Source organism: Cyanistes caeruleus, chromosome 17, assembly GCF_971803275.1.
Source record: "Cyanistes caeruleus chromosome 17, bCyaCae1.hap1.1, whole genome shotgun sequence".
NCBI lineage: Eukaryota > Metazoa > Chordata > Aves > Passeriformes > Paridae > Cyanistes > Cyanistes caeruleus.
The window spans coordinates 13993460-14020830 of NC_141717.1; the positions used below are offsets into that span (position 1 = coordinate 13993460).

The 27371-nt window shown below is 42.2% G+C and overlaps 1 protein-coding gene and 1 long non-coding RNA gene across 8 annotated transcripts in view; one reads left to right on the forward strand and one right to left on the reverse strand.

Annotated features, from left to right (window-relative positions):
• Window positions 1–6641, reverse strand: LOC147650077 (uncharacterized). The gene is made up of 4 exons (XR_015277372.1): window positions 6195–6641; window positions 5960–6089; window positions 4760–4868; window positions 1–3737 (listed from the first exon to the last, which is right to left on the reverse strand). It is a non-coding gene; the product is annotated as an uncharacterized LOC147650077 (long non-coding RNA).
• Window positions 6642–7285: 644 nt separating this feature from the next.
• USP22 (ubiquitin specific peptidase 22) overlaps window positions 7286–27371 on the forward strand; it is a 91909-nt gene continuing 71823 nt past the window's right edge. For 3 of the 7 annotated variants that reach the window (XM_086854520.1, XM_023936868.2, XM_023936869.2), the window contains exon 1: window positions 12001–12415. Coding sequence is in view for 2 of the 7 variants with exons in the window: in XM_086854516.1 (XP_086710642.1) it covers window positions 7641–7766 (126 nt within the window). In the remaining 5 variants the exon portion in view is untranslated. Of the gene's footprint in view, window positions 7767–12000; window positions 12416–27371 lie in introns of those variants that run through there. The other 4 variants (XM_086854516.1, XM_086854518.1, XM_086854522.1 and 1 more) reach the window with 4 other exon arrangements.

Consider the following 27371-nt stretch of genomic DNA (forward strand, 5'->3'; position numbering starts at 1 on the left):
GGGTAGACTTTTTAGTCACTTCAGTTATTTATTTATACAGTTTAATTACTGTCTTTTAACTCTCCACTGTAATAATTATTTCCTTATTGCTTCAGCTAAATTACTCCTCTCAAGTCAGTGGCCCAACAAGCCCTGACATGAGAAGCAGCATCCATGCATTTTCAAAGGTGCTTAATTTTGAATGACCGCCCCTGGGGAAGTGCTCCTGATTTGGGAAGGTGCTGAGATTCCTGAGCACCTGCAGGTCCCTGGTGTCCCTGGTGCCTGGCACTGAATGGAGCAGAAACTTTGCTGCATAAACCACCCCAGTTCCATGAATTCCCGTGTTAACCACTCAATTCCTGCTATATCTTCACTGAGGATTTTATCTTCACTTCTTGATTAACCCAAGGCTTCCATTGCAATTTCAGACCTTTTCATACACAGGTCAAAAGTTTTGGTTTGGTTTGGTTTGCAGATGTGACAGATGTCATGTGTTCAAGGGCATATTTTTGGAGGAGAACTCCAGTACGAGAAGATATTTAGCCCCAAATCCACATCCAGCGCTGCAAGACCACTAATTTGGATGTACAAATGGGTGGAGGAGAATGACATGTACTGAAGGGCTCTTTGATGTCTGAAGAATTTTTGGAAATCAACTCTCCAGGCCTTTTCATCTCCAGTTCTCCGAGAAGCTGCATGACTTTGTTGAGTGGCTGAAGTTACATCTCCAATTCCCTGATTTTGTAATTATTCTCTCCTCCCTATTCCATGCACAAGGGAGGGAAACAGTGATGCAGAGAGAAGAAGGGAACAGTCCCAAGAGTGTTGAGTTGCTCATGTAATGTGGCCTCAGTTTAAACCTCCCAGGGCAGAGCAAGGCAGCCTTTGCAGGCTGACATTTCCTCAGTCCCCTCTTCTTCCATTTGGGAAAAACAAACTTGCCAGCCCCGTGCCAAGATCCAAAAGAAAGAACAGAGGTTTGTTTTGAAGAGTTTAGATGCCTGTACCTGCCAAAATGAGGCAAGATTGACTTTTTGCAACCAGTTTCTACCAACTCCTCAGCCAATGAACACAGAGGACAGGAACATTCTGGTTCCACTGTAGCCTTCCAGCTCCTTGCCATTCTCTACTGCTCTGGCTACAGGAACTGGGCAGAAGCTGCTGTGTGACTACCTAAGCTTTAGGTTTCTGTTGGTGTCACATTTTTATTACCCTGCTTCAGAAACTGCCTTTATGTCGACTGTGATTAAAGCAAACTACCCAGGATCTCCCTGAGTTTCAGCCTTCTGAATCTGGGTTATGTGGCTTCATCATCAACCCAGATGAGACTCAGCAGACACAGAAATAAAACTATCCCTCCCTCTGCATAAACCCACAAAGCACTGCCAGGGTTTCCCCTGCTGGCTTCCACTTTAACCCTGCAGCGTTGCTCTCCCTGTGTTCCTGCTTTCCCAGGGGCCTGGATCGCTCTCTGCTCAGTGGCAGCCACGGAATCAAACACTGCATTAGCAGCCCCATAATAGCTGTGCTCAGTGGAACCCAGCTCCCTTCATTAATCCAGAAAATGAGAGTTGTTTTCGTACATTTGAGAAGCTAATTATTTAAGTGCTGGGAATTAAGGCTCATCAGATGCTGGTGACTGAGTTTGGTTTTGCATCCCAAGGGATGGAAGGAGACCAAGGGAAGCTGGTTTTGCACAGGTGAGCAGTAATACAACTCACCAGTACAGAGCTGGTGACCTGGCTACCTGATGAATAAAAGCACCTCTATTTGTACATCTCTGTTCTTCCAGACATATCCAACAACTCAGAGAAGTTGTGGATGCCCAGAGAAGTTTTGAATGCCCCATTTCTGGAGGTGTTCAGGTCCAGGTTGGATGGGCTTGAAGCAACCTAAAGTTGCTAAAGTGAAAAGTGTTCCTGCCCAAAGCCTGGGGCTGGAACTGGATAAACTTCAATATCTGTTCCAACCAAAACCATTCTATGATCCTGTGATTCTTCCTATTCAAATAGATTTTTTAATCACAACTAATCAAATAATTCTATATATAGGGTTTTATTTTTTCCTACCAGGAAAACATGTGCCCCACTTGAGGTTTACCTAACCTTTATATTTTGCAATAAATCAATATTGCCTTGTCTAAGATGGGTTTTTAGACAGGGAAATGAGCTCACACCATTTGTTCTCCTATAATCAGTTGTCCTTTAGCCTTACCTTTGACCACCATACTCAGAGAAGGGTTTAGATAGAAATACTGCTCCCTGACCTAACAAGGGACCTTCCAGTGCCTTGGGAAACAGAAGATGAACAGGGTGAAAACCCCCCTCATCTGTGAGAAACCACAGATGAGGCCAGATCTGCTGTTCTAAACAAAGTTTTTACAACAGAATGACTTGCAACAGTAGATGGGTGCTTTTGACATACTTCCCAGAAAGTGACAGAAAACCTATTGATGCTATTGCCAATAACTATAGGCTAAGGATCAGGGACTTGGTTGCTGGATGTCACTGGATGAATCCCCTCTTCATTACAAGCAGCTGCCAAGAACAGATGTTTCATTTTTTATGGAGATAGCCAATGTCCTATGTTGTCTTCAGAGACCGAGGGAGTGAACTGCTCTGTGTGATCACTTAAAGCCAGATGTTAAAGTATTGTCTGGATGTAATTGGCCTGACAAATAGCAGGAGTGACATTTTAGCTCCATTCAAGTCAGTGTCAAAATTCCTGTTGAGTTCAGCAGGAGCCAAGATTTCACCCTCTGACAGGGCTGACGGGAAATCTAACTAGTGATCTTCAGAAAAATAAGCACAGGCATTGTGTTTTTCTAGGACTATTTTCAATCCATGGGCCATGAATCCTAAGAGTCTTGTGCACTGCTTTGAAGAGGTCTGCAAAAGATCTCAAAGACAACGAATTTTTGTGTCAGTACCTTTAAATTTGCTATACAGTGGGCCATGATTCCAAAGGAGAATGTCAAGAGTTGATTACCAAGATCAAAGTCAGCTTGATCCACTGAAATCCACCTATCTGTGCAGTCCTTGGGCTGACACATCTTTCTGGCAGGATCCCCTCAGCTGAACCAATCCTTTGTCACAGAATTTTGTGAATTCAATAAACCACTCTGTGTCCCATGCTAAGACTTGAGCCACATGGAAACCTCTGCTCTGGCACCAACCAGGTGCCATTGCCAATGGATTGGGATGAAAACAAGGCTTTTTAGAGAAGCTGGTGTAGCTGGGACTTTACAACCCATTTGGTTTTGTAGCAAGGTCAGTACTCCATGCCCAAGATAAATAACAGGTACCAATGTTTCCCTACAGACCTTCAGGTGTCTGGGGTAACTCAGCTGAACTTGAAAAAAGGCTTGAGCTCAGGGGAAGAAAAAATTCCTGAAGATTAAAAATAAGGACATTTTTTCAGAGGTAAAAGTGTTCTTTTTAGGCTTTAAAATATTTTTCTGTGTGTGTTTTGGTAAGCAGAATTCTTTTGTAAGTTCTTTCCTTTCAGAATGCGGGAGAACTTTTTTAGAGTGCCTTAAAAAAATGCAGGAGAGGTACTGAGGAATCTTCACATATTCTGTATTGGTTATTAGCGTGGAAAGCCCTTGTGCTTGCAAGAGCAAAGCTCCTGAACATCCCCCTTCAAATCCACTTGTGGAGCCAGGGGCTTCTTGCAGGTCCAAACTGAAGCCACTCCACTTGTAATGCAGGGTTATGGGAGGAATCCTACCCAAATCCTTGATGCTGCTCACACACCTGATTGAAGGGAAAGGTTCCTGCTTAGCTGAGAGCTAAATTGGACATTTTAACACATATCATGGTAAAGCATGCCCAAGTCATGAGGTAACAGTTGATTTATGGCTATCCAGAGGAGCCTAGAAGTGCACCTTGGGATGGCATGGATAGAAGAGGCAGTTACTTTGCTTTCCCATGTGAAGAACGCTGCTTCTCCCCAGCTGAGCTATCATGGAATGCAGATGACTCTCTGGAGGAAGACTTTGCTGCACATTTGCAGTGTGTTTTAGCTACTATCAACATTTATATTCCACTGGCATTTGAGGGTAAGCACTAATTAGCATAATCATCAATGCTTTAAAATTAAAAATTCTTCCGAGAGACACAGGAGGGATTGAAACTGTTTCATTCCCCCAGAGGCAAATCCTTTCCCAAGCTATCTGCTGCACCAAAAGGTTTTATTCTAGAAACCCAAGCTATGCCCAAGAGTAAATGAAACTACAGCAAACTTGTAAACTTGTGTGTGTATGCAGCAAGCAGGCCCTGATTTGACAATTACTACCTGACAAAATGTTGTCACTATTTTCCACTCCTATTTTGTTTTGGCTGCTGCTCGGTGCTGTTGTGTCGCCTTTAGTGTGTGGGCTGCAACAATCAAGAAGTGTCTGTAGAGTTGGAAGTTTTTATACTTCATAGGAAAGATTCTGCTGTCTTCACAGGACAGAAAGCAAAGTGTTAATGACATATGTAGAGTTTTGCCTCAGCCCCCCCCCCCCCCAAATCAGGAGCTGGCCTCAAAAAATCTCAGAAGCCACTGTTTTCTACAGGGTTCCAAAGTGGATTTTTACTCTGGTTCCAACTTACCACCAGAACCCCTGAATTTCTAGCATAAATGAACCCCTTTTATGGAGAATAAGGTGCCAAGGAAAGCTTGGGGGAACTTTTAAGTTTGAAAGGTAACATCTATACTTTGGAAATGTCCCCTCAGAGTTGATTTTTAAATTTCTACATTGCTGCCATTGGGAAATGATAGTCGGTCTTACCAGGTGTGGTCCAGGATGGGTATCCTCTATGTGGGTTCTTTGTGGCTCAGAGGATGCTCCTCAGCAGGGCCAGAAATCTCCAGGACAGTAATTAACTGTAATGATTATTCTGGAAGTGGCCAGAGAGACATATCAGTACTTTTTCCAAAGTACTCTTTGAGAGAGAACCGCTAAAAAAATGTAGGTGTTTCTTAAAACAATTGCGTTTAAGCTCACAATTCTTGTTATTTCTGCAAAAGACACCACACCCTCCAGGGAGCAAGCACAGGGACTCTGCAAGACACAGAAATCTCCATGAAAATTTCAGAGTCTGCAGGACATTGAACATATGTATTGTCTCTTTGGTATCCTGTTTTTTCAGCAAGATGGACTTAAATTTCATTGGCAGAAATTCTCTCTTTTAACTTTATCTCCTGTTTTGATGTGGTAGCCATGGAGAAAAGCCTCAGATTAGTAACAGTAGGTTGGTGCAGAATAAGAATAACTTTCTGCTTGTATTTAGACTGTAGCAATATCGGGGGCTTTGTTTAATTGGAAATATTGACAGAATAATTATTAGATGCTGCTAGGACACTAATCACCCATCCCATTCCCTTCTATGCACCTTGAGCTGGCAATCCTTAACTTCCCTCTTTTCTGAGGGATGTTTAGATGGTTTTTACAGGGGAGGGGCTGTCTCTCTCTGACTCCTCCTTTTGAAAACTGGTTAATTCTCCTGGAAGTTGGATTAACACAGGAAGGATGTGCAGCACCAATTCCTGTTCCCTTCCCAAGAGGTGTAGGCTGCACTGTGATGACTTAATAGGTCTAATAATTACATAGGGTCAAAGAGAGGGTACAGCCTCCCTCTAGATTCCACTCATAATCTTCTGAAACATTCAGTGCAATTTGTGTACACAGCAGGATAATCAGGCCCTCTCATGGCTCTTGGCATCTTTTTTTTCCACCTGTGGGGCAGATCCAGGTTTATCATTTATCGCTGGAGCATAATCCCCAGACTGCATGGAAGAGGGATTTTTGGGAGAGGCTAATAAGCAGTGTGAGCCAGGAGATGCAACAATTACAGGTGTCTCACACAGAAGGACAGCGTGTCCTGCTGCTGCCTCAGCCTGAGGGCACAAACCCAGCTCTTTTCTTAACCCTACTTTGCCACCAAACCCAGCTATACACAAATCATAAGCTAAGTTTCCTACTACCTACTTTGATTTCTTTTTTAAACAGCAGCATCTCTGGAGGAAATGGAAAGTCCTCAGGTGTTTGTCACAAATTTTTGTATTTATTTCTTGCAAGCTGCAGCAGCAGGTCAGGAAACTGGACACTGTATGAAAATCTGCAAGGTGAAGATTTCAAGGTTAAAGCTTCTGAGGGATGTGATTAGCACGGGCTGAAAAATGGGATTGGTGAAATAATGTGGTAGCACTTCACCACTTATTACCTTGTTGCATAGTGCTTGCAGGGCTTGTCTAAGAAGCCTCTACAAAGCCTCAGGTCTCTCTCTGCAGAAACCACTACATAATTCCCACACTTTCCCTTTTGCCTCACTTTATTATGTAACCCTATAGTGTGTGTGGCATACAAGCTGAAAACTATGCACAGATTCCAACATTTTTCACTGCCTTCCCATTTCCTTGTATAGGAAAAAGCTGAAATAACACCAGTGCTGGTTTTACACGGCTTTTGTTTCTTCCCTTATGGAAACAGCAGGATGCAGGCAGGCGATATAGAGGAACCATATATGGTCCTGGGAGCCCATCGGAGCGTGGCGCGGAGCTTCTCCCGGGAGCTCGGCGATTCCTCTCCCCTCAGGAGATCTCTCTCCCCTCAGGAAACCACTGAGGGAACAGCGAGAGCGGCACCAGCGGATGTGACAGCAGCGCAGGCTGCTCTGGGAGGGACCGCCCCCTCCCGGCCACCGCCAATCCGCTCTCCGCTTGCAATGTGACTGACGCCGACTCCAACCAATCATCCTCCCGCTCCCACCACATGGACCCCACCTCTTATCTCAGTTGGTCAGATAACCTGTCAATCGTCGGCGATGTCCCGCCTCTTTCCGGTGGGGGAAATGCTAGGTAGGAAGGGTGGAGGGGGAGAGAAGAAAGGGAAAGGAACCAATGAGACACTAGAGACGGGTAGATTGACAGATGCACGGACCAATCATCGCGCTTCTTCACCCCGCCGCTCCTTCCCTCCCTCGCGGGCGGCGGGGCAGAGGGGGCGCTCCTCCCGCACCTTCCCCGTTGGTCTATCCCACTCCGGGCCGGGCGGGCTGGGTTGAGTGAGCGGCTCGGACCATTGCTCGCGGCGGGCGGGGGGGGCGCGGGCGAGGCGGAGGAGGAAGGAGCCGGCGAAGGAGGCGGGGGGGCGGTTTAAAGGGACAAGAGCCGTGCGGGCGCCGGCGGGGGAAGCCGGAGCGGCGGCGGGCGGGGACTCGCCTCCTTCCCCACACACGCCTGCTCGCACCGCGGCCGGGGTCGCCGCCGCCAGCGCCCCCATCCCCTCCCTTCCCCTCCGCCCGCCGCTTCCACAGCGGCCTCTATGAGGTAGAAGGGAGCGGCGGCCACTCCGGGGGCGGCAGCGGCCGCTACAGCCGCCGCCTCCTCCTTCTCCTCGCCTCAGAGCGCCCCATCTTTGTGTGTGCGGGAGAAGGGCGGGAGGGAGTGCGCGCTGCCCGCCCGCCGCGCTTTGTTCGGAGCCGGGGGGCCGTGGCGGAGCCCCGGCTCTATGTGCCAGCGGCTCCCCGGCGGCGGCGGCGTGAGGGGCCGGAGCCCCTGAGGGCGGGGGGGCCCCGGCCCGTGTCGGTGCTGCGGGGCGGGGGAAGGGGCCGGCTCGCTGCCCGCCGGCCCGGCCCGTGTGCGGGCGGATTGATGTGGGGGGGTCTGACATGAGTCCGCCGGCGGCCGGGTGCTGCCATGTGACCGGCTTCAAGGTGGAGAACTGGAAGCAAAACCTGCGGGCGATTTACCAGTGCTTCGTGTGGAGCGGCTCGGCCGAGACCAGGAAGCGCAAGGTACCGGGGGCGGCTCGCATCCACCCCCCTTCCCTTCCCTCCCTCCTTCCCTCCCTCCCCGACCCACCCGCCGCCGCCTCGGGGAGGGGACGGGTCCGGTCCCCCTCTAGCCCTCCCTCCTTCCCTCCCCACGGGGCAGGTGGGCCCGAGCTCCCGCACGCGGTCCTGGGGGGAGGGAGGAGGAAGCGCTCGGTGCCTCCGGGATGGCGACGGGGGGCACCGGGGATGGAAGAGGGAACCAGCCCCGGCGGGGCCTCCCTCGCTTGCCACCTGCCCCGGCGGCTTTTCCGCAGCGGGGCTGTTCCGCAGCGCCGCCGCTTCCTCCTCCTCCTCCTTCTCCTCCTCCTCCCGGAGGTTTCCCGGAATACCGGGGGGAGGGGAGGCCCGGGGCACCGGGCACGTCCGGCCTGTGGCGGAGCTTTGTGGAGCCCCGCGGGGCCGCGCCCGAGCTCGGGGGGCTGCGCGGAGCACAATGGCTGGGAGCAGGTCCCGACGCCGGGGGCTGCGGCTGGCTCGGTTATATGTGTGTTTTTCCTTAAGGAAAAAAAAAAAAAAAAAAAAAGCTGCTCGTGCTGATAATCTACTTGGAAAAGGGGATTCCTGTTCTGGTGGGGCGGGGGGAAGGAACTGGCTTAGCCTGGAGTACAGGGAAAGGCAGGAGGGGTTTGCTCAGGGAGCTGTTGGCGCCTGGGAAAAATCCCTGTAAACCAGGCAAAAAGCAGGAAGAGTGCTTTTCCCTACCTATCTCCTATAATAACATCCTTATACACATGCATGTTTCTGGAGGGCTTCTCTCTGCACTGTGCAACTAATTACTGTTTTTCCCTAGAATCAACTAGTTTTTACTTCAAAGTGACTTGGCAGATTTCTGTCAGTCGTCGCACTGGTGACTGAGGAGGGGAAGGCAGCATCTACACGGAGAAAAACTTGGGGTTTGGGACAGCATGGATTGTGTTTTTGTTGGAGCAACCCTTTGAAAACTTTCTGATCCCCGTGCTTTGCATTAAGCTACTCAGCTTATTATTCGTAATAGAACTAGAGCATGAAGGATGGACTTAAAGGGTGAGGTGCCAAACCATTTTTCTGTGTTCAGCTCATGTTCTCAAGATAATCTAATTTCCCAAATTTTACCTAAAGAGGAAAAAATGGAATCTAAGAAGAAATATGTTGTAAATTAATTTAATTATTTGATAGCCCTGCAAAATATGGCCAGACTTGTTCTTAAATATCTTATAATTCCCTACAGGTCAGTATTATGAAGTATATTAGTCAAAATCTGGGTTTATTTAGCCTATAGCATGTTAAAATGCAAATTTGGATATAGTAGATAGTGCTTTCATCTTAAATGGAGAAAAAAATTGTATATGTGGTGTTGAAGTAAAAAATGGCAAGTGAGGTATGGAGGCGTCTCAGACAAATATAAAGCAGCTACTGTGTGGAAGAATTAAAATTTCATTAGCAAAATTACCTTTTTCTAAATGTGGAGCATCCTGTGTAACCTGCATACCTCTTTTGTGCTGCCACAGCTTTTTCCTTCCGAAATCTAATGTAGGGATGTGTTCATCATTGCTTGAGAAAACAGCTGGAAATACAGACTATTCCATTGTAATCAATCTGTTCTCACTTCCTCTTTGCACAACCAGGCTCATAAAGCAGAACAGGATTATTTCAAATTGTATTGTCAGCCCAGGGAAAACATCAGTTTTCCTAATACACACTAAAAATGTTTTCCACCCCCCCTTTTTTCTTTTAAGCAGGTTCCCAGTATGAAAACAGTTTGGTTTCTGAATCCAGTCCACCTGAATTATGTAGATTTACATGATCAATGTAGGGGAACGTTTTGGATAGTTAAAATGGGATTCAATGCCCTGTCTATGTTCGTAAGGACTGAAGAAAGTCTGTAAATGACAGTTATGGTATTTTATTCATAATCTAATAACCAGAAATAAAATTACCTAGATAGTCCATATAACTGGAAAACAATCCTTTGTCCTTTAATAGTTTTCATACACATATATTATGTATATGTGTGTGTGTATATATATCTTCTAGGAGCAAGCTGTGACTCCATAGGAATATCTATTTATTGGTGAAGATTCTTCTTAATCCTAATCATCAAAATTATGAGGCTAAATTAAAGGTTTATTAACAAGTGATATTCTTTTTATTGCATGATCAAGGACTGTCACATTATACGTTTATCAAAGGAAACATTCCATACATATAATTGATCTTCATGGAAGGCGCTGAGTAATTTAGCTGTTGTTCAGATGCAGGTAGGTGTAAAAATGCCTTGGCTGTTGGTGAGAGCCAGATGTAAATGGTTCTGGTTCTAGAATGGTAACTACTATCCGTCCTAAGCCTGTCTTAAAAATCCAGGGAGCAGTGGGAACTGCAGGGGGCAGAAAGGGTCCGTTCTCCTGCTGTACCTACACTGCGTTCTGCCTTGGCAGACCATTTTAGTGCTGTGCTATTTGGTTTTAATACGCACCTTTTCTGTGAATAAGCTTTTACGAGCTCCAGCTCGCGGTTCAGTTTGCTTTACAGCCAGTGCTTCGAGCAGAATGGCTCTAAAGCCTGGTTTATAGTGGGAAAGCTGTCTCCTGAACGTGTATTTCAATCCTCAGTCAGAACCAAGAGGTAATTATGTATGTCTTTGTAGGCACTGGGATTCTGGTGAAGATTTTCGGAGTGTGTTTGCTCCCGAAGCGTTGGCTATGCCAGGATTTGAGCTGTCATCACGGTGCATTGTTGTATCCACATGGAGGAGTGAGGCTGTGACTTGCCTCATCTCACTGCATCTTGGCCAAACTCAAGTGCAGCTCTTGTACAAGCTGTTCTAGGCACAGGGCTTGCTGTGGTGTAATTGTGTTGCTGGTGGTGAAGCCTAAGCAAAGACAAAACTGTCACGCTGGAGAGTGGAACAGGAGAAGAGGGAGAAATCCGAAGACTGACTCTTGAAATTGTGGTTATTGTGATTAAAAGTTGGAGCTAGGTTTTAGGGCTCAAGTTGTCTTCAAAGTGACCTAGAATTAGGGTGGACTGTCTCATTGTTGGGACTTTGACTTGTAACTCTTGATTTTTAATTTGCCGTAGTTAGAATCTGTTTAATAACCTGATGGCAAAGCTTGTGTTTCTGTAGGTCATGGACTTTACCTTGAATATTTTGATGTGAAAATTACCTCACACTTAATTAAGTAGCACTCTAGAAGAGGTCCTTAAATTTGTCACCACTACTCCCCATTCAGGAATTATGGAGCAGACAGACGATGCTGAAAAGTCTTGTGCCAGACCTTTGTGTCAACTTTTTCCATTTTTTCTGTAGGGTCACACTTGAAACACTTGGCTTATTCCTTTAGAATTATAGATGAGAAAAATCTGTTTTGCACTGCTGAATGTAGCTTTTGTCCCCATCAGAGAGTAATTACACATGTAGATGCGTTTTTGTGTTCAGGATTTGGTAAGTAATGGTTTCATTGCTGGAAGGGCAACTGAATTTATGATTAAATTCCCTCTTCCTGGGCTACACACCTTGGAGGAAAACTGTCTCATTCTGAATGGTTCTTACTATCACTGCCCTGAAAAAGCTCTTGATGATAAAAGTAAACTGGTCATTGTGACCACAGTTGTGATATGCACAAGGTTCTGTGTGGAATTTCAGAATGTTTGTTCAGTGTTTCAGCCAATAGATCAAAGAATAATTGCCTGTCAGGGGCTGTGCACTCTCACTGACAGCAGCTGCATTCTGGCATATTTCTGCCTGTTTGAGAGCTTCTCTTGTTTTTCCCATTGTTCTCTCTTTACATGGGTCCTGCAGACCAATTGATATCCTTTCAGATATGAAGAAACATTTGCGGTTATAGGTGATGACTTTTTGTCAGGTATCATTCTCCCCATGAACTTGTGACTTCAGTGTGTAGCTCCTTGTAATATTTTGACAGATAATCAATTCTTAGACTTAAACATGAAATGACTGGTTCATTTCCTAACTTTCAAAGTAGAAAAAGCTTAAAATAACTGCTGTGTCATGTTTTCAGTAGTAAGTATTGTGGTTCACAATCTAAATTGGTGTGTCATGTTCTTGCTAAAGTGACCTTGCAGTCTTCAGGGTAAGCTGCTGGTGGAACTTCTCATCTTGTGCCTGTTGAGGCAAGTTTTCTCCCCAAGGGCCTTGCCCCATGTACCTGTCCAGGAACAGGGAGGTGTTGCTTAGGTGATTGCTTTGTGCTGTAACAGATGGGTCAGGAACCTCACCAGACTGAGCCACCTTCACAGGCTCAGTGTTTGGATTGCTTAAATTAATGAGGAAATCTTAGCTTGTTTTTCTTTAACGTTTTTAGCGTGTGCATCAAACTTCTGGATTGCAAATCCTGTGGAGCATTTGAAAGAGGAGTCCAGGATTCAAGAAGCATGTCTCTTTTTCAGCTGCGTACTCTGCTTTGGCTGCCTAAGTGAACTGTCTGATTGACTCAGGAAGGATGTTCTTCTTTGCCATGTGCTGTGGGAACTGCCTTCTCCCTGAAAGCCCATGAGAAGTGTCAAAGTCAGCTGCAAGCTTCATTGTTCAGGAGGTCTCCAGTTTCATACCTGAGCAATCTTCCTTAGTTCTTAACCACTAAGGATTAAAAAGATCCTTAGACCTGCTGAAGGTAATGTTTTCTTTCCTCTCAGTGTGAAGACAAGACCTTTGGTGTGAGAGACACCCAGAGATGAGATTTTAGCTCTGTACCCAGCGGAGCATCGTGTATGTGGGACATGCCAGATTGAGAATGCTCCACTGAGTTTGTCTCTGGTGTTGAAGAACATAATACGAGACCTTCCTCTTCCTAGTGGTGCTAATCCCTATTTTGTATCCTGTACCATGATTTTTTAAAATTATTTATTGGTTTCTGGGCCAAGAATTAGGAATTAGTTTTGCACTGTGAACTTGAAGGTAGCAATTCTTAAGTTGTGGGATCTGAACCATCAGGACTTCTCTGTTTCTTAACGTGGATGGGAGAGATAGTAAATGGAGTTTTCTCCCTACTTGTGTTAGTTCCCTGTTATAGGAAAGAAGATGGATCTGCACAAGCTGATGAAGGCAAAAATAGGGATATGTTGGGCAAGAGGGCTTATTTCTTTTCTTATGTAGTCTTATCAGCAGTCAAAGGTTTGCTCATAACCAAGCTGTTTGTCAGAGTAGTTCTAGCATCTCTTTAATTTTGTGTGCAGCCAATGATTTTATTTGCTTAATGCTGAAAGCTTTTAAATTGAAATGACAGCAAGTAGTGTGAAGGTGAGCAGGGTGGAATGGCATTGTATGATTTGCTGGACTATCTGTTGAGCTTTATTTTAAGCCATCAAAGCTTTAAACCCCAAACAAAGGTTAGGTGATAGCCTCATTTTTGTTTCAAGCCTTAATCTGTGTTGAGGTGAAACCAGAGCTGCAAATTGCTTGCAAACTCTCCTTTCATTTGAGGATTTTCAGTTTCAGTAACTAGTGAAACAAAGTTAGAGGCAAATGTTACTTACAGACTGGTAGTGGAAGTTTTCTGCTCGTGAATTGCTGACTTCCCTTCTCCTGAATTACTGCTCTTTGAATTGAGAAAAAAAAAGTTTTCCTTTGGGATGGACTCTGGGGATCCTTCTTCCTAACAAATGCTCTTGCAGCTGTTAGTTTGATTCCCAGTGGTGGCTGATTTGTTTAAACCAGAGAAAGATTAACTCAGTTTAAAACCTTGTGTTTCTTGCATTAAGCCAAGCACCTACAATTTTTCCTGTTCTTGTGCAGATCTATGAATTCTTATGAAGAAATTGGTTTCTTTTTGTCTTTTTCCTGGTAGATACAGGGTTTTTTAAATTTTTCCTTTTCTTTTTATCAGCCACACCTTTCTGTTTCACTTGACTGACAACTACTTTAAAACAATGGGTTTGGGTTTTTTATTACTCATATTTCCATGATTCTCCAAGTATTTGTAATGTGTCTGTAGCCCACAGCAGCGTCCAAGGTGAGGAGATACATCTGTCTTCTTATTATATATCAGGTATAGTGGCATCAGGAGAAAGGTAGTTGGAAGGTGACCCACATGCATTTCACTGTCCTGTTCAAAACATAATTATATTTTTTCCCCCACCATGCAAAGAGCCACTGTTAGAACCTTCCTAGACTTGGACAGAAAGAGCTGCCTAGAGCCGCTGTCTCCAGTCTCTTGTTAACCTATGGACAATGGAGCAAGTGAGTGAAATGTTATAATGACATTACAGTTTATTCTCTTATCCTGGACTGTGTTGTCAGCAAGCAGTGTTGGAGCGTAGGGAGAGCCATATGTTACCCGAGAGGCCTGAATTGGGAACCTTTCCTTAGCAGAAACAGTTCTAGAAGCTGATAGATCTGTTCTGACTGGATGAAAGCTCTGTCTTGGTAGTTGTATTCTCTTACATATTGATTTGGCAGTCCTTTATGTACACTCGGCTTAATTCAATCTAAGAACTTTGCTGCATTAGCTGGTAATAGAATCAATGTTGTAATGAGTTACTCTTTGCAAAATTAACCTGCATTCTGTTTGTTTCAAACCACGTTTTTTTCCAAGGAGTGGGACCTCATAATGCAACTGGCACAGCAGCTCAAGAACGATCTGTGGTTTCCTTTAGTGCTGGAGCAGCTGCCATGGTGCTGATCTTTCTTATTGAAGAGAAAGAATCATTTTATCTGTCTCCAGTCCTATTTGAGGATCTGTAAAGCGAACTGTTACCAGACACCAGTTGACTCAAAGTAACCTGAGATTCACTTTATCAGTTGATAACTGATTAGCAGAAAGCACTCTGTCCTGTCACATTCTTTTGTGTGTGGGATACAGCAAATACCCTACTTTAGATTTTCCATTTCTCTACTTAACTAGAATGTTCTTTAGGGTTTGGTTTTATTTTTTCTAAAATCTTTCAGTGATATGTAACACTAATATAAAACCCATCATTTTTTTTTTGCTTGTCTCTGCTACTTTTAAAGTTGGTAAAGAGAACTTTTTCCCCTCCTCTTATTCTTCCTTTCCTGTGTTTAATGGAGCTTGAAATTAACGTGGTTCTTCTTGTCTACCTCTTGCATAGTATCACTGGTGATGTCAGCATATCCTTGGTGGGAAGTATATCCGTGAAGATCTACAGTGCACTAAATTTGTCATTGAATAAAAAAAATGGGTATTAGACAAGGTGAAACTCGAAAAAGGAGGAAAAAAAGTGGATATTGGTAACAATAGTTGATTTCAACACTACTTAAAATGTCGTGTCTTCTTAAGGTAACTATTGAGGCTAGTGCAAGTTTTCATATCCTGTCACGAATTCTGACATTAAACATGACAAATCCATTAAATATCCTCATATTCAAGGTAGTGGTGAGAGGCAGCTCAATAACTGACACTGCTTAGTAGGAAGTCTGAAGACAGAACTGGGATTTGACTGAGCTTAAATGGTTTTGTCCTTGTACCATGCTGGTTTTGCCATGGTTGGTTTGAACACACAGCTGAGCTCTTCTGCACATACACATAAGATGTGAAAATATAACTATTCATACATTCAGTGAGTTGTGTTTATGTAGAATTAAGATGCAGATATTCTTAATCTGCATTTCATTCAAGAGAACATTGGAATATCTCCTCTTTGTCATTAGTGCCTTCATCTGGAGTTCTGTGTTGCAGCTCTTCCCTAGTATATTAAACCAAGTTTTCATCCATGTGTTAATACATAGTTTAAAAAGTAGTATATTCAAAAATAACCTAGTTATTAGTCCCTTTCTTTTTCTTAAAGACATGAAAAAGCCTGCAGTGTTTGAATGTAGTTTAGTGATGGAGATGATGGAGTATCAAACACCCATGTGGCACTGAGTTCCATTTGCCTCACTTGTCACTCAGAAGCTCATGCATCCAAGTAGCCTCTTTTAAATAGGGTTTGGCTTTGGATTCATCTCACTGAATTGACTGCCAGGGCTTTTATATGTATGTTTTGCTTCTGTTTTTAAAGGGCTTTTGTTTTTGCATCAAGTACAGACTTGAATTACTTCAGTGTTTATCAGCACAAGAAGAGAAAGCAGCAATTTATAAGCTTTATTTTTGCCTACCTCCCCCTTGCCAACTTGTATTTAGAAAGTATCTTTCCCTCTTTGTGTCTTTGTACAACCTGATGTTATTTCACAAAGTTTGTCTAATTACAGTTTGTGCTTGTGTCCTCTGCAATCAGCCTCATTATTGCATTGCAAGTCAGATTTGAAGGGACCTTGTCTACAATATACTTGGTAAATAAAGGTGAGATTTATTGCACAGCAGATGTATGACAGCTCAGTAAGTGCAGACAGCTGAGATAGCTGACTGATTTCAGTACCTCGTTTGTGTTAGGTGAGCCTTTGTGACCCTCTGCCCTCCAGGGACAAATGCAAAATTTGTCTTAAGCTTTTATGTTTTTCTTTGCTGTCCTTTGTTATTTTCATATTACTGCTCAGTTTTGCTCTTAAATGGATCTCTGTCCTGTTGGCAGCTGGTGACCAGGGTGAAGCTCTATTCACATTGACTTCTGTGCATTGCTGACTTCTGCCATGTTCTCTCAGCAAGCATCCCCTCCTGACAGCTTATCACTGGATGTGTTTATCTGCATGATGTTCTTTGGTCACTCAGGACTACATTTTGTGTTCTTGGTTGTGGGATGGTCTTGATGTGGAGAACAGGATGAGAAATGCCGTGAAAATAGTTTCAGGAGTTCCTGCAGTTCTGTGCATAAAGAGGAACAAGACTCCTCTGTCATGATGAGCCTGTTCCCTGAGGAAATTTATCTTATACCACGTTCAGCATAATTTTATCTTGCTGTCCTTCGTGATGTATTTCCTTGTTGCATAGTAGTTCTGCTACTTAGAACTTTCCTTGCTATGCAAATTCCTGAGTTACCCCGATAAATTCAATTTCTTTTCTGCATCTCTTTGTAATAATTAGGTCCTTATTGAGAAGTTCTGGGGAGTAGGAGATATTTTCTTTGTCAGTCTTAGGCTGTGTACTGCAAAAATCTGACTGTAGAAAAACAGAATTCCAATTTTGCAGTAACCTGAAGAATTACTTTATTACAATTCTTTGTAAATCAAGCAGTTCAACTCTAAGCACGTTGTACCTGTACATTGAAACTGGCAGACAAGTTGTTTTATGCAGTGGTGAAAACTTACTGATATTTCACCAACCTGAGTAGTGACACTGAGAGGCTGCATGTGACAGCCTGAATAGTAACTGCTGCTGTGCTCTGGACTGTGCCAATGACAGACCATGTGTGCTGGGACCACCTAATGGTGGCTTCTTCTGTAAAGGTCTTCTAATTACTGACTCCATCCAAAAGAACCTCTGTTAGTGCTGCCAGTGGTGTGTTTGTACCTGCTGTTCTCACAGGTGATGCACTGGTGTGTGCTGAGCCTGATACATGAAACTTGTCTTATGTCTGCAATTGTTGGAACTTACTCCTGTATGCAAATGTTACCCCAGTTTCCTTGTGAAAAATAAATGAATCAGGGAGTGTAGAATGCCTGTAATCTGTGATCAGCTATTACAGCAAATCCACTTTTCATATTATATTTAATTTAAGGAAATGAATAGTGTTTTTGTCCCTCTTTAAATAGGCCCATCTCTAAGTTAACATTTCTGTCTTTTATAATCAAACTCGAGTAAGCTAACCTAGCTCTTTTTTTGTTGGTTTAAAGCATGTGGTTATGGGGCATGTGCCTAGATCATGCTCCTGCTGCATGTAGTTGAGGATGATGGGATAATGGGACTGTAAATTATCTCTTTATGGTGCTGGTTTTCCTCTGGCCTCCTCCCTTGTGCAGTGTAGAGCAGCCCCAAGGCTGTTCCTAGCGGTGCCAGCTGGCTGGAGCCCTGGGGGCCGCTCTGCCAGATGGAGACAGCAGCACTCCAGTGAAAGCCAAATGTGCTTCCCGGGGTCGTGGAGAGGTGCAGCCTCTGCAACCCCGCCAGGGATCCCTGGGCAAGAGCTGCCCTGGGACTCAGTTACTCCTGTACTGCTGCAGCCATGGAAAGGACTGGGCTAGGGCATCCGTCGGGCCTTTTTTTTAGAGTAGATTCATAATACAATATTCAGCTATTAAACATTTTCATTGTGTTATCTCCTTTTTCCTATTTCATGCTTCTGTACTGTATCTGTGAAATGTTCAATTCTGTAGCATGTACAGATGCTCAATATTGAGACAGATTTTTTCAATTTGATTAAGTGTGGTGGTTCCTGATGCATTCTCCTGTTTTTTTCCAGACTAACGAAAAATGCAGTTATCCATAAGATACTCAGACTAGAAAAAGCTTATTAATGTTTTAGCTTTAGTTTTTTTATTTTTGTTTAATTTTTATTTTTTCATTAAAATGAAACAAAACCCCAAACCCTTCATTCCACTGTCTAAAATAACAACTTCAGATATGCTCAAAAATAAAAGCAGAAGTTTTAATGCCTTCATTTGCCTACTGTTGGCTTTATAGTTTTTACTGAAAAAAATCTGTTTCTTAGAATACCATTGAAATTGGTTATTGATGTTACTGCATTGTATTCAGCCCTGTTGCTTTTTGTGTAGTCCAGAACAAGCTCAGTGTAGCATAACCTCATCTGTACAAGATGTACCCCACAAAACCCATATGTTTGGATATTCCCATCTTGTGGAGATGAGGACAATAAATGGGTGAAATTCTACGAAGAATCCAATTCCCTGGTGGCTGCTCAAACAGATTTGTTTTGTAGAGGAGCTGAGATAGACCAACCTACCCAGTGTTTCTTCACTCTCTTGACCCAGAGGGCTTTGTTCTTATTGACCCATTAATGCAGCTCACACTTCTAATCCAGCAGCCCAAAATAGCTGCCAAGCCTGGATTTTACTGTGGTGGCATTTGCTGCACAGGTAGTTTGTATAACCCACCATGCAGAATTGCAGCTGAAAACTCCCCTGAGCTGAGGCACATGAGACTATTTTGGGCAGATATTTCAACTGTCTGATTTAAATAAGGTAATAAACTCAACTTGGATTATTGGAAGAACAATATATTTTGAGTCAATTCTCCCTGGCAGTCTCCAGAACTGTTGGATATGAGTGGGAATAGGGAAGGAAGGATGTGCCTTGTAGCTCCCTTGCCCTGATGATTGTGCTAGAGGAGTGAACTACAAGGAGAATGGACCACAGAAAGTCGTAGTTACCGTATTCCAGCCTAAATAGTATTTATCTCTGCTCTTGAAGACAGAACGATGGTGTTTCTGTTATCTCTTACAAGGTTTGGGAGTGATTGTTCAGGCTGGTATTTGCAAGGCAAGTGATTTAAGGCTGAGTCTATCCTGAAGGACGCACCAGCTTGAAGTAATGAAGCAGTGGGAGGAAATGTATGGTGAGAAATAATTTAAAGGCTTTAGATGCATTTCCCTGATTTCTTTACAAAGTAGATTTTTTCAAAGTGACCTTCAGTTGCAGGAACTGTTTCTACTCAGTGTGTGCTCTTCTTTGCTACACAGTATTTTTGTTACCTTTTTACTTGGTGAAGCTTCAAATCGAGGGGAATTGGAGGTAATTTCCAAGCAAGGTTGTAAAGGACTTGTAATAGGTAGCTTCCTTACAAAATTCTCAACACATACTGTTCTCTTAATTCTTTTGCAGGTGTGTTGTGTCTACCTAGAGGTATCTGAAATAAAGCTTTTCAAGAAAAATTGTGAAATTTTCCATTTCTCAAGCAGAAAGCTGTGTTCTATGTAAATCCTTGCTGAGTGTGATGCCTGCAAGACTGTTCCTATCAATTTAAATACTTTTATATACAGCTACTACTTATAGTGAATTAGTTTTCTTTCAAGACATTAAATCCTTTTGTCCTGCTCTTCCTCAGTGCTGAATCCCCTAACCTCACCAATTCATATGTTTTAACTCGCACTGCTTAACTTCTTAAAGTATTTCCTTCAAGTTAAGGTCTTGAAAGTAGAACACATAATATGTGAAATCAACCCTTAACAGCATTAATGTACTTTTCTTCTGGTTCATGAAGCAATGTTCCATTAGAACTGAAATTGATGATTGGTGGAATCTCCAAACTGTTTATTGAAAAAAATGTAGCAAACCAAATCAAAGAGCAGAAGTCATGCTTTATAGTCCTATCAATTCTACAGAGCAAAAGAAGGTCTGAGTGTGGTTAGTATTCAAGTTGGAAAGAGATTCCACTATGTTTTCTTCAGCTTTGTGTCCTTCATTACTTCTGCAGTTTCTGGTTTAAGAACTTGCGGTAAGGAACTTTGGTTCCAGGTTTCTTCTCTCTGTGATCAGTTAGCTGGAAAAGTGGAATGGATGACCAGGAGTTGTCTTCTTTGCAGAGATGGTTTTTGATGTAATTTCTTCTCCAACCTTCCAGTGAGGCCAAAGCTGGTTTTGAACCTGCCTTTAACTCACAGGTTATGGTGAGTTCTGCTGCAGAGCACACAAGACTGACCAACTTTGTAATGTCCTGAGTTGGATTCAGTCATTGCACCAAGCTTTCAGAGCCACTTATTTCATATCAAATTGGTTTGATTGGATGTTTCAGTGGTTTTGTGTTAAGCAGGAGGAATCTGGTGCATTGTTTCCCAATTTTTATTCTGTATCTGTTCTTTGGAGCACATCCTCTGTGACTGACAGTACCTTGTTTTCAATGGCTACTTTTTTCTTTTTTCTTCCATACCATGACTTTTCCTTCATGTTCCTACTTCTCTGCCTTTTTCCCTAGAAATTATCTATTTGTTTACAGTTTAGACAAATACCTACATTTCTGTACTCCTAATTTTTTAACATGAGCCCACCCTTTCAAGCCTAAGCATGGAGCACTACTCCTGACACAGAGTCTGAGCAGACTGTTCCTCATGCCAAGGTTGTAAGTGTTAATCTTGCTGCAGACTGGGGTGATAATTCATTGCTGTCACAGCAACACATGCTGAAAGTTGCTTCTTGCCAGATTTGTTGGCTATATGCTACACTAGAGAAAATTATTTCAAGAGTCTTATTGCATAGCCAGATGCTGCAGAACTCGTGCAATCAACCTCCCCTCCCCCCTTTTTATGGCTGTTCTGACTTCAGGGAGGAAAAACTATTATATACTGAAACACATTCCTGTGTAACACTAGTGAAGATGTGGATGAACTTCTGATTGTGGCTAATATTTCTGGTTTTTCTTGTAGTGAAGTTCTGGTTTGTGTTCAGGATAAAAAGGACGGAAAGCTTTTAAGGTAGGATGAGGGGAATTTAAAAAGGAAATTATCAGTGTCTCCCTTGCTGTTTCAGTTGTGTTCTCTGTCATAGTTGGCTGCTGTGGAAATTCTGTGTTTTCTTTAAGAGCTAGTGACTAGGTTGGCTCAATTCTGAAGAGCTGAAGCCTCTGCCATCTGTATCCTTAGGATCTTCCAAAAGGAGGAGAACCTATGTGAACTCTGCATATCATTGTATATTGGCACTGGCCTAAAGATGATGTTTGGTTTAGTTATATCTGAGATGTAGAGCCCTGAAGAGGAAAATAAGTGGGTTTTTTGGTACAGCATCTGAATTCCCCATAACAACTTAACATTTGCTCTTACATACATGCTGTAGAAAAATGCAAGTTACATAGAATTTTTTACAAGGTATCCATTACATTTTGGGCATGGTGGGGTCTGATTACTAGGGAGGTGAGATTTATGACGTTTTAGTTAGACAGAAATACACTTTTCCCAGTGTATTTCCAGCATAAATCTCATCCAGTGGCTGGGGATTGTGTCACCAATAACTTTATCTTCTCTTGTATTTTAAGAGAAGGTGCCATAGAAGTTACATTGTCATGAACACATTCCCATAGGACACAATTCAGGTAAAAATGCAGTGTTGGAGTTTATTATTATCCACACATTGTGTGTCATGCAGCGCTCCCCTGCTTTTCATTCCTTGTGCCTCAATTCTTTGCACTTCCAGATCACAGGAAACACTGCCCTGAAAATCAGAACTAGGAAGGGCTTCTTTTAGACCTGAGCAAATCACCTCTTTGCTTAGCAGGGAGAGCTTTTCAGCAATTTAAGGTACTCTAAGAAGGCCTGAGGCCTCAATGCTCTCAAATGCTTTTTTTAATCCTGCTGTAAAGCAAAAGGCCATGTATTTGTCCCCAGATCACCAACCATGTTTATAACTATGGAGACAAAGCAAGAGATCAGGACTAGAAATCTGTACTGGCTCTCATGGAATATTTTTGCTCTAATCTGTGTGAGATTACTGGTGATTTGCAATTGTAATACTCTCCTGAAGAATCCCTTGGTTTTGCTTCAAGCTCTTTACTGGTTTTTCAAGTGCAATATACCAAGGAAGTTCTGGCTTTTGTTCAGATAAAAGACTTTATAATTCACTTTTTCCCTTATTTCCATGTTTCCCCTTACCCCGCCCTATCCCCAGTGTTGTGGTTTGTGTTTCAGCCTTTAATTTTTCCACGTACAGGGGCTTTAGGAGCCCTGACAGTTCCTGTTGCTGGGGTTGCCTGTGCAGCTCTGGGGAGCTGAGGGGAGAAGGGTTGAGTTCCCTGTTCTGTGGCTGGCCTCCACTGCCATATTCAAATGATGGATTGAGGCTCAATCTGTGCATTATGGATGTTGAATTTATTCCTGGTACCATTTCCGTGCAGGAACAGGAATTTGTTTAGAACAAATTGACAGATGAATTATCTGTTCTTACCAACATTCAGATTGCACTGTGGTTATTTTTAATAGCAAATACAATGTCTTCTTTTTTTTTTTTTTTTTTTCTTTTTAGCAATGCCAAGCACACACAAATGTCTGCTGCTATGTTATCTTTGGTGAGGGATTTGGAGCTTTGATGAGCTGCTGTATATCAGCTAATGTTTTCCCTAAGTGTTGGTGAGTTTGTCTGAGTTTTGGAAGCTGGGACAGGCTAGATCCATGGAAGAATGTGCAAAAATGTGTCTAATCTGCCAAAGATGATTTGTTAGTATGATCAGGGCAATAAATAATTAAAAGTTTCTGAAAACTGTTAAGGTTTGTGTGATATGGAGAACGAGGAAGACAAATGATAAATACATTACTTCCCTCTTTCCCTGTGAGACTGCAGTATGAGATCTTCAAGTCCAGCTGTTCCCTCCTCCCAAATTCAGTTACTCAGTTGGGAGACAAGAAGTGCTAAGTTGATCCGTTTGCTTGAACTGATTGATTTCAGACTTCAGTCATTTACAGCTTTGGGGCAGAGCTTGTGGAGTCCTACCTTGTGATGATGTTTTCCTGTTGGAATGCAATGTGGTAACTCGTGAGATTGCATCAGATGGATTCCCTGTTTAGGGGCAAGCTGTGGATTCCAGCAGAGCGTTTCCATGTTCATTTGGGGAGAAAACTGAAATTGAGAAGGGAAGGCAGGACCCACAGAACCTTTGCTGCTGTTAGAACATTGGCTTATTTGGCTTATCTGTAATTCTGTCTTCAGTTTGATAGAAGTAATTACCTTCTAACAACAAAAAAGCTTTCAGTTTCTGTATGGAAAGTAACTACCTGGAAAATAATGAGATGGAAGCCTTGTACAACATCTCATACAAAGTGAGGGAAGGTGGAAGAGTTGGAGGCAAAGCCTCTTTGGTTTGGGTGGGGAGATGATGAGGGAAGAGTTTTTTTAATATGTTAAGTTGTTGGGGAAACCCCTGAAAAGTGAGAATATGGCAGGGAATTCCCTAATAACTGCCTACTTGAGTGAGGTAGAACAACCCAGAGTTCTGTTCAGGTGTAATGATCCCTCCAGACCTTAAGGAAGAAATGGGATTTCAGGCTGATTCTGTTAAGGTGGTGTTTGGTGGTACAGCTGATTCTGCCCATCCCAGCAATGTGTTCTGAACACGATTGTTAACATGAGGCCTTGGCACAGACACTGTTGGCCAAGTTTGATTTCCCTGAAGGACATTGTGAAGTCAGCAGAAATTACAGTGTAGACTCAGCTCAGAGGGAAGTTACAGCTCTTTCCTGTGGATGGACCTTCTTGCTTTTTTGTCCCTTTTTTAAATGCATATATTGAAATTCAAATTTAAAACCGCATAACAAAGAAACTTTCTATCAGTCTGAAACCCAAAACCCTTTCACTTGGTGCTGTAGCAGCATGTAAGATTTCTTGATTGTACCAATACTCCTTATTCTTGGAGAGTCTTGAAGTAGCATATTGGCTGATGGGAAGCCAGTTGGAAATGAGAACTCTTTTCTTCAACTAAAGAACCAAACAAGTATATCTTTAAGTCCCTCAAAAGCACTGCTCATGGTATCTAATGTCTGTTAATAATTTCTTAGGAGAAATTATGGAAATTTTACTCAATGCACTAATTCTCTACAGTGTTTCTAATTACTCCATTGATTTTTTTGAAGCGTAGATTTGTGTAAAGGAACACTGGGGTATATTTGAACAAATACAGAGCAATAAAACTGTAATTGTAATTCATGTATGTTCAACAAACAAAGCATTAATTTTATTAGTTTTTCCAGCAGTCTGTGTGTTTGAAGTGCGTGGTTTGTTCTTTCTTAAGCCTGTGGTTCATTAAACTTTCTGCACTGTTTTGTCTCATCTATCAGGCAGTCTCACGTTGATTTGGTGTTTTATATGTAGGTATTTTGTAGGTAATTATTTTAAAAAGTCAAAAAATGCATGCAAAGGCTGGATTAGTAGTTACTTGTGGTAAAGTTTTCCCCTTCTCCATGGTATTGTCTTAATCATAAAAGAAGAAAAATGTTCCTCAGGTTGTTCCAATCAGTCTGCATTCAGTGACTGAGTTCTGGTCCACTGAACAGTCACTGCTCTGTTATATCAGAGTTAATAATACTGTGACTTCATCTATTGTTTTATTAAAAAAGCAAATAATTTTTGTAAGTGGTTATAAAATTTCTTTCTTTCAATCCCAGTGTCTCATGACAGGTTCCTATTAAACTTCATCTCATATCATGAGAGACCAGAATGTATGATGAGAAAATGTGTTTTGGTATTTAGAATCTTGTAAGAGCACTCTACTTACTTCTTTTTTGTGATGTTGTCGTTGGGTGGAGCTCAGGGTTTGGCTTTTTTTTTTTTCCCCTATATAAATGCATTTCCAGATGTTAACTTTTGAAAGTCTCAGTTTGAATTTTGAGGTTTTAATCCCTTAATTTCAATGCATGAAATGATTGTGGAGGATTTTTTTTTTTTTTAAAGTTTAATTAGGGTTTTTTGGTGTGTGTATATATGTTAAAAACCCCCACACATATAGTCACTGGTAATTTGCTTAACCTTGGGCAGGAAAAGTGGAGAATGGTAATAGGAGATGCTTCAAGGTGTGTGGTATCCATATAGAACAGAATCTGTTCTTTCTCTGCCGTTTTAAGCCTTGGGGTCACTAATTTAACGATCAATTAAAGAGGCTTCAAGGTCTGCTGTGTTTTGTCAGAACAGCAGAGCTAGACCATATGCATGATGTTTTTTCCTTTATCCTTTTTTGTAATTTCTTTGGATATGTTTGGCTGTTGGTGTTTGTTGTCTTATTCTCTGATTAAAAGATGAATTCAGTTTGCGATAGGAGTTAAAAAGCAATTTGTTTCACCGATGTGTGTTCCAGTTTTCATTAGTGTCTTTTTTCTAGTTGGGACTCTTCAGATACATGATTTTTTGTTTTCCAAAGAAGTTATTTAAATCACATGATTATATTTATACAACTGAAGTTTTCTGTGCTCTGCTTTGCACAAAAGTTCATGTGTGCCAAGTACCCTCATACTCTTCTGATAAAATAAGCTCTAAATGATATCTGAGTAATTCTTTTTCTGAAGCTGTCTGCAGCTTTGCTGTACAGATGCCCTTTTGCTAAATGAAACACTACTTATCTTAATTATTAGTGTTAATGGACGTGCTGTGGGCTCATTATTTGCTATTGTCAGGTAGAATCTAAGTTATGTCTTTTTTCTGCTTGACAAATGTGACAGAACTGTAGTTCTGACTGTCGTGTCTCAATGAATCAGTGCCACGTGTGTGAGGAGTTGCTGGCAATCACCTGGAATGCATAAACAGACTGACTTCTTTTAAGCATCTTTTGCAGGCACTGTTATTCCTGAAATGCCACGTGCTCCTAATTTGTCAGGTGCATGTGTTCCAATGATGGCTTACAGTTTCTCCTTCTGCATTTTTCTCTTCTTAAAGGTCTCCCGCCTCTTACAGAATCTGCTTCTGTCTAAGGATGCAATGTGAACTATCAAATATCCATGGCATTAATATAAGTAGATGTAAATAAATCAAAGCCTCTACAAAAAAAAATGTATTTTCCCATTGTATAGACAATTCTTGTGTTAAGGTATTATCTTTAATTGAAATTGCAGTGTGTTCCTGGTACTTGGACTTTGCAGAATGTTAAGAGTATATAAATTGCATTCTGAAAACATTTTTTGCAGGAAATTAAGATTCAAATTCTCTTTTCATTCTTCCAAGTAGAATGGTTACGCTTTTTAACACATTATATGTATGTGTGTGCGTATATATATACATGAATTGTATTTTCATTTGAGAAGGAAGATTAATTCTTTCCAAAATGCAGTTTCCCAAGAGCCAATGAAGAAAAGGGAACTGAGTAGGCTGAAACAATTTTGATATAAGTTGTCACATTGACTGGAGTTCTATTTTCCCTCTTTCTTTATAGTATTCCTGACGTGTCCACTATGTGGATTTTTTTCTCCTTGTTGGTTTTTAGTGTTGTCAGTTGACTTGTCTCTAGCAGAACTGCGGTGATGAATTTGCTGTGCAAACACTTGTTCAAAGGGTCATGTGGAATATTAATAGATCTGATAAGTCCTTTCTCCATGAGTTTTACCTGGGAATGGTGAACTGGAAAGTCCTAATGCAGATTTTGGGTTAAACGTGTAGATATCACTGTCCCCCTGTTTCCCCCATTAGTTACCATCACTTCATTATCTGAAATTGGATGTCAGGAAACCCTGCTCTCATTAAGTCTTTTGGCACGTTAATTTCAATTATTTCATTACTGAGGAAGAAGTGCCAGGGAATGGATTTGCAGGACTGATGGAAACCACTTGAACTTGCCTGTAAAGTTTCTGAAAAATCTCCCCTCTCTTAGAGAATCTTTTCTCTGCATCTTTAATTTCTGTGTGATTAATGAAAGAATAACTGGATTAATTTATTAACTTTGACAGGCAAATTGTCTTTTGCATCCAAGTACTGTTCTAGTTCTCTGGCAGTGGACAAAATTAAGTCTCTTAGCAGAAACCTTAATGTCTTCACAAAAAAAGAGGTGGTAAATGTTCTGTATTATGTAGCATGTTACTTTTTCTTGCTTACAGGACACAGACATAGGGGCTTGTAGAGCACCTGGAAGGTGAAAGGTTTGTACTTGAACACTTCATTGACCTGGCTCGTGTAAGGACAGGAGTTAAACCTGCTGGAGGTGAACCCATTAGTGTTTCTTTTTAAAATCAGGTCTTTGTCGCTAAGCTTTATAAGCATTTCTGGTTTGGATGTAGTTTCAAGATATTCTTTGACATCTTTAAACATTTTGCTTTGCTGTCTTGTAACTTGAGTTTTCGTATTCTGGTTTGAAGAGCATTTTGTGAGAATGTGAGGCAATGTGCATA